Source organism: Penaeus monodon, chromosome 1 (assembly GCF_015228065.2).
Source record: "Penaeus monodon isolate SGIC_2016 chromosome 1, NSTDA_Pmon_1, whole genome shotgun sequence".
Lineage (NCBI taxonomy): Eukaryota > Metazoa > Arthropoda > Malacostraca > Decapoda > Penaeidae > Penaeus > Penaeus monodon.
Genome location: NC_051386.1, coordinates 39,356,340 through 39,364,362, shown reverse-complemented (window position 1 = coordinate 39,364,362; position 8,023 = coordinate 39,356,340). Strand labels below are relative to the sequence as shown.

Sequence of the window (8,023 nt, the reverse complement as noted above, 5' to 3'; positions counted from 1 at the left end):
AGCCCCAAAGGACGTGCCCAGGTGGGGGATGGTGAGCTGGGATCCTTGTGGTTTGGCCTGTCTCTCTCTCTTCCTTCGACGGTGACCTTTTATGGCGGCGGTGTTTCCCTTCGAGGGTGGATGTTTATCCCTGTGCGAAAAGAGAAAGCCGGGCGACATCTGCGTCCTGCCCAAGGAGAAGGGCAGCTGCTTGGACGGGGGTGTGAAGTGTAGAGAAAGGGAAAGGGAAAGAGAAAGATAATGAGAGAGAGGGGGGGGAGGAGAAGGCATAAAAGAAAAAAGAGACATAAAGGCGCCCCTAAACCGCGTACCCGGGGGCGCCATCCCCGTCGCGACCCCGGCGAGCGGCGCCTCGAAGCCCTCTCGCGCCGCGGCGCAGCACCGATCCCTCCTGGCGATCTGGCGGAGGGAGAAAGCCTCGGGGTACGAACCCACTTTTTTCTTCATAAGCCACGCCGTGCGTCGGCCTGCGAGCGAGAGGCGTCGTTCCGCTCGTCATTCTGCGCATTAGAATGGGCATTTCGTGCCATTCGCTCTTTTGTCTTCGCCCTCGCCGCCTTCACCTCCATTTCCTTCTCCTCCTCCTCTTACTTTTTTCCACCTCCACCTCCCCCTTTTCCTCCTCTTTCTATTTTTCTTCTACTTCATCAGCTTCTTCTTCTCTATTCTTTTTCTTCTCCTTCTCGCTTCTTTTCTCCCATATTTTTCTTGTTTTTATCATCTTCCTTCTTCCCTCCTTATCTTTCTATCCCCTACATATAAATCATCGCCTTCTCCTTCTCTTTCTCTTCTTCCTCTTCCTTGTCCTCGTCATCCTGCCTCTCTCTCTCTTGTCTGAGCTCTGATTTGCTGGAAATCGAGGTAGATCAAATTCTCACATAAATTTCCCCTTTGTAATAAAATGTATTTTTCCTGCATCTCTCTTTCTCTCTCTCTCTCTCTCTCTCTCGCTCTAATCTCTCTCTTTCTCTCTCTTCTCTCTCCTTTCCCTCTCTCTCTCTCTCCTCTTTTTTTTTTCTCCTCTTTTTTCGTCCTTTTTTTTTTCTCTCTCTCTCTCTCTCCTCTCCTCCTCTCTTTCTCCTCTCTCTCCTCTCTCTCTCTTCTCTCTCTCCTCTCTCTTTTTTCTTCCTCCTCTCCCTCTTTCTCAAATCCTCTCCTCTCTATCTCTCTCTCCCCTTCTCTCCCTCTTTATCTCTTCTCTCCCCTTCTCTCTCTCTCTTTCCTTTTTTTTCTCTTTTTTTCTTCCTTTTTTTCTTTTTTTCTTTCTTCTCTCTCTTTTGACTCTCTCTCTCTCTCTCTTCTCTCTCTCCTCTCTCTCTTCCTCTCTCCCCTCTTCTCTCCTTCCTCTCCTTCTCTTCTCTCCTCTTCTCTCTCCTCTCCTCTCTCTCTCCCCCTTCTTCTCTCTCTCTCTTCTCTCTTTTTCCTCTTCTCTCTCTCTCCCTCTCCCTCTATCTCTTCTTTCAGTTCACTATCTGCTTCTGCTGAACCTCCCATTCCGATTCTCTGCTTGACATTTTTTGTCTTTTTTTTATTTATCTATTTCTTATTGCGTAATCGGAAAAAATCAAAAAAAAACCCAAAAATTTTCCCCAGCGGGTTTTTGGTAAAAATTTCCCAATTTCTCGCCCCCAAATTTCATTGTCTTTTTCATATATGTATGTGTGCGTTGAGTTGGGGTGTGTGCTACATACTAAAAATCAAATCTTGGGAGCACAGCCAAAGACAACAACAACAATAACATCAACAACATCAAAATCATTGCCAAACGCCAGACGTTCTCAAGCTCTCACCCCCCCCTCACCCATCCCCCCCGAGGACAGGCTGCCTCCCTCGGGGGGGGTCGCTGCCCCCATTTGCGCAAACCCACGGATGAAAGAAAAAAAGGAGGGGACCCTTGCGTTAGGGACCCCCCCCCCCCACCGCACCCAGCCTCGCCAAAATCCCCCACCCCGCGCGGTTTTGGCTTAGGGCGCCCCTCGCTGGTTGGAACGGCGTCTCGCTGGTCATTGTGTGGTGGTGTGGTGTTTGTGTGGGGGTTTGTGTGTGTGTGTTTGTGTGTTGTGTGTGTGTGGTGTGTGTGTGGTGGGTGTGTGGGGTTTGGGTTATCATATACTGCATATTTTAAAAATTATATATTTTAATATATATATATATTATTATATTATATATATATATATATATATATATATATTTTAGGGGACGAGTGCTGCGGTTAGCTGGACGGGAAAAAGGGGGACAATGATAAAGTTGAAAAAAATAAATTGGGGGGCCCGACTGTGGCATCTTAAACAAGAGGAATTAAAAGTTTTTGGGTCTGTAATGGAAGTGGGGGTTTGAGAGAGCTTGCTGACAGGAGGGTGAGGGAAAAGGGGGAAAGGGGGCAAACCGAAGACAGGACTGAGGACTTCAGGATTTTTTGCGGGCTGTCGAGGGTATAAGTGGAGGGAAACGTAAGATCGATTTTGGGTGGCGAAGGATGGGGAAGGTCCCGGCTGCTCAACATAGCATACCGTTATTGATTGAATATTTTTATATATTATTATATATTATTAATATTATATTATATATTACTGTGTGGTGTGTGGTGTGTGTGTGTGTGTGTGTGTGGTTGTGTGTGTGTGTTGTGGTGTGTGTGTGTGGTTGTGCGCGTTTTGTATACATGCATGTGTATGTATTATATATATAAAAATTTGTGGTGTGTTTTTGTGTGTTTGTGTGTGTTTGTGTGTGTGTGTGTGTGTGTGTGGTGTGTGTTGTGTGTGTTTTTGGTGTGTGTGTGTGTGTTGTGGTGTGTTGTGTGCGGTGTGCGCGCGTGCTGCGTGTGTGCGTGAAGTATTTATATGTATGTATGTATTTTACAATATATATGTTTTTATTATGTGTCCCATATATTATTTTATAATATAATTTATAAATTATATTATTATTAATATATTATATTATATATCACTTTAATGCACATATTTTAATATATATATTATATTTATATTAAAATATTATATATATATATAATATATATATTAAAATATTATATAATGTATTCTTCCCCCAAACACACATACACCATACATTGTATATACATCTTTTGGTATAATATATTATAAAAAAAAAAAAATATATATATATATATATAAATTATTATATATAACATGTATGTAATGCATATGTATGTTGTATGTGTGTGTGGTACAGACTTTACATACATACATAAATAATACATATTTTATTTTATATTATATATTAAATTATATATATATATATATTATATATATTTATGTATATAATGATGTATTTTTATATCGTCACACCAACTACACCATCATATGTATTACTCATGAATATATTAATATTTTAAAATATTTTAATATATATATATATATATAATTATATTATATATATATATACACACACACACACACACACACACACACACAACACCACCCCCACCAATATATATATATAAAATATAATTTTAATATATATATTTTATATATTTTATATGTGTGTGTGGTGTGTGTGTTTTGGTGTGTGTGTGTGTGTGTGTGTGTGTGTGTGTGAAATTTTTAATGTATTTTAAAATTGTCTAGTCTTTTGTCTCTGCCTGCTTGCCCCCCACCTCTCTCTCTCTCGTTTCTTTTCTCCCGATACTAATGTGCATACGATGACTCGGTGCCCACTCAACAATGCGCCTTGTTGTCCTCGAATACGCAATGGACTTGTGTGTCTAGTAATTCCCTTTCCGAGTGTGTACAATATCTGTACTTTTTAGCAAAGGGATTAATTATCATGGTAATGACTGCGATATTGCTATTTCGAGTATTGTTCCTACAGTTGAATTTGCTGTACTCGCTTGGATTGGAAAGACGTGAAATAAAATAGCTGGCCTGAAATTACTGTAATTTGTTGCACACAACTAGTTAGCTGTTGGATATTTCCGTACTAAAAAGGAATTTGTTTTCTTATAGTATGTGTATGTTATTTCATATCTACCAGATAATTATATGTCCAAAACTTATCATTATAATTGTTTGAACAAAATTAAGTTTTATAATTTTTTTTATATTAGATTTTCAAAAATATTTTTTTTAAGATTTTTTTAGTGATTGTACTAAAATATTGTACTAAAATATTCAAACCTGATATAAAGCAGATTTTTTAAGTAAATGTACTAAAAATTCAAAATTTTAAAAAAGAAAATAATTTCACAAAATGTTTCAAACATACTCCAACAATTCAATGCTACAAAAAAGTACACATTTTTCGATTTCAATATATGGTCCACCGTGCTTATGTGTCTGTCTGTCTGCCTGCCTTCCTACCCAACACCAACCGAATGCTAAAATAACGCAACTTCGTATATATCATCACACGAAGTACATCACTCATCACCGCATACCCACGCACTCACCCATTCCATCCTTACTCATCCTACAGGTATCCTGGATTCGCCGACGGGACCTGCACGTACTCACCACAGCCTCCTACACGTACACTACGGACTCCCGCTTCCGTGCCATCCACGCCAGGAAGTCGCCGTACTGGGTCCTGCGCATCGACAACCCGACGGTGAACGACTCTGGGGTTTACGAGTGCCAGGTGTCAGCACAGCCCAAGATCTATCGCCGGTTCCATCTCTCTGTCGTGGGTGAGTTGATGCAGACGGATGATGGTGCTGTGGGAGGAGGGTGCTGGGGCTTCAGGAGTATTTGTTGCAGAGCTGCACGATTATCACCCTCATCATTATTAATTTTCATTTTGTCATAATTCTATCACTCTATTTTCTTTTTTATATTTGTAATATTAGTCGGGAGAATACAACAAGCGCGTAAATATAGAAAATTTTAATAGTAGTAGTAGAGTAGTGATGGTAGTAATGCGAAACAGCAGCAGCAGTTTTGATATACTGGTTTTTGCCTTGGTATTTTGTTGGGCTGTGGTGGAAACAGTGCAGAAATTAAAATAGTAGTAAGGGAACCCCACATAATGGCCTAAGAGAGTGAAGAGGCAAAGTCATAGGTTAATAACACACATATGTGAGTTTTGCAGCGGTGTTCAAAGAACCGCACCGATTCGTCGAGTTGTGAAATTGAGTATGGTAGTAAATAAGAGGACTTCTTTCTTTCTTAATTATGTCCGTTGTATCGAGGAAACTCTAGTACCTAGAGAATGAATTTTGTATGAATCTAAGACCATGCGGTTAAGGCTGACTCGAAAAAGTACATAATATATATTATATAAACAAATACTGATAAAAAACTAAAAACAGAACAACTGAACCGAGGCAAAACTGACATTAGGGATCTTGTCAGACAACTCTTTAGACACGGTGCAGCTCCTCAAAAAAGAATACCACACTCAAGGGAAACCTGCCGTGAAAGCTCTTGCAGCCCAATAATATGCGACGTGATAACCGGAGACATGGCATGGAAAGTGGCGGCAAGTACACACAGTTGGAATTCAATGCACAGAAAACAATATTCAGCAAGAATAAGTTTTTAGCCGCAAAACGTTTCTGCAAGTTTTGTTTTGCATGCAAGGAAAATGGCTCAGCACCGTGTAATTTTCTAAAAGGACATTTTTGGAACCTTCCGCAAGGAAAAAAAAGAGGTACTGTCAATAACAAAAGGGAAAAAGTCGAAAAAAAACATTTGGGGAAAAGTATCACTAAGTAACGAAACAAATATCCGAGAGGCATCTGGGAACTTTCAAGCATATGCTTCTCATTATCCTAGCGCAGATGCTGCAAAAATACAGAGCTCTTACATCGAGTGAAAGAGAAAGATATCACTTGACATAATCAATGGCATAGATCCGTACAGTGTCGTCAATTGACTGGAACGGGCTGCTAAAGATAACGTACTTAGATATTGATAAAATTTCACTGGTAACATGATAATTTCAGTAACAAAACACTGATGTGATGCTAAAATTTTGTGTTTGTAGGAGTTGGCCTACCCTCAACCAGTTTCCCTCTTTTTTCTCCGATGATTAAATTAATGTGTTCTAAAATTAATATTTAAAAAAGGAATTGTAAATGTCTTATTACCTGTCACAAAACGAGCTGAGCACACCCTGATAACTATTTTTTCCTTCAAGATTCTGATTCAGGCGGGGAAGCCCCCCCCCCATCTTTTCCCCTCAATTTTTAAAGCCTCTTATTCGATTATTTTTTCAAACAAAAAAATTCCAAGAGACTTGTTTTTCCGGGTTATGAAATGTAACCATCATCGATTAATAAATTCACAGAAATAAGAGAAGCAAATGGAAGGAATGGACGCACATAAACGCTTTAAGCCTCCAATGCCTCCACAGGCGATGCCTTATTGAGACGACATGAAAAACCCCCTTTTGCTGCCTACAGCTTGCACTCGCTTTCCTGAAATTTTTTTAACAAATTATAATGATACTGATAATAAAATGAAATAAATAAACAATTATACGATATAACCGCCCGTGGCCGAAATTTGACTTTCCATTTACATATAATTTACTGATTCGCTTTTTGAAAAAAAAAAAAAACGAAAAAAAAAGAAAAAAAGAAAAAGAAAAAAAAAACGTTTATTTGTTTTTCCTTGCTTAGTCATGCAGTATATGTGTAACATATCTAATCAAGTTATATATAATTTAGACGAGATTGGGCGCTGTTAATATTTAGAAGAAAACAGCCAAGACAAAAGAGCGCGGGAAAACATGATATAATACCTTCCCGCCAAAAGGTGCACCCTCTCTAAATCATAAAAAAAAAAAAAAAAAAAAAAAAACCAAAGGCATTTTTAATATCATCTACCCCAAAGGACTGAAAGTACGGGCCTTTTCCTGATGTATTCTAAGAATTATATGAAATATATCGCATATGAACAAGGAAAAACATATGAACATAAATGAAACTTTTTTTTCGTTTTTCAAACGTGCGAAAAGTAATCATGTAAATGTTATGAAAAGGGGAAAGGAAATATAAGCAAAGGACAATTATATCATATATTTACACGTTTCTGTATTTATTTTATCTATCTATTTTATCATTATTTTAGAATATTCATCCTTTAGCGAGTGTAAACTGTTAGGCGTGTTAGAAATTTAAACAAAGAATATCTGTTTTTTATATACTTTCCTGTTCAAAATATGAGAATGTGAGAGGCAAAATTTGATTAGATCTTTCATTTTTATTCACTTGTTTATTTAAACAACAAAGATAAATAGGTGGTACTTAGATCTGCAAATACATTACAATGGGGACAGAGAATAAAGATCCGTTACGATCGGTGATAGGCGATCCCTTTTGTGCAGATATCCATGGTGATGTCACACTGCAGAAATAAGATACGCGATGATCTAATAGGCGAAAATTATGTAGACACTAGAAAGAATACAGCATCTAAAAAGAAAACGAGAATAAAGAACTAGAAAAAAAAAAAAAAGAAAAGAAAAGAAAAGAAAAAAAAGAAAAAGAAAAAGTAAAGAAAAAGAAAAGAAAAAGAAAAAGAAAAAGAAAAAGAAAAAGAAAAAGAAAAAAAGAAAAGAAAAAGATAAAGATAAAGATAAAGAAAAAGATAAAAGATAAAAGATAAAAGATAAAAGATAAAGAAGAGAAAATATAACGAGTCCTGACATACTGTAAAGCCTAACACAAGTAAAGGTTATGATTGCATAGCCACATGCATTCCGTACATCTTTCACTGGTGAACTCAAATATCGGCGGACCTTTTTGGTAAAAGTAGTTCCAAATACCATGCAAATGATTCAGCAACTTCATGATACCACAAGACATATGTCCATTCCATTTGTATCGAAGGATCAGAAGAATACACCCATTGGAGTGACTATGGAGCAGCCACGCCTAGGCGCAAGGACCAACGATGAACATATTGTGACATGGGAGAATATTTACAAAAATAAATCCTGTTGTCCACGAAGAGGCAGCATACGAAACTGATCTCATTTAACGACAGGGAATGAAGACAGACTATCAAAAGAACGCCAAGTATGATTCAAGGCGAATACACCTTATCCGTCGCAAGAATAA

At 38.0% G+C, this 8,023-nt stretch overlaps 1 protein-coding gene across 1 annotated transcript in view; it reads left to right on the top strand.

The window, feature by feature from the left end:
- The window catches only part of LOC119576719, a 70,707-nt gene that overhangs the window by 40,656 nt on the left and 22,028 nt on the right, over positions 1-8,023 (top strand). Inside the window, exon 3 of the mRNA XM_037924368.1 lies at positions 4,435-4,645. Coding sequence (XP_037780296.1) covers positions 4,435-4,645 — 211 coding nt within the window. The remainder of the gene's footprint in view (positions 1-4,434; positions 4,646-8,023) is intronic.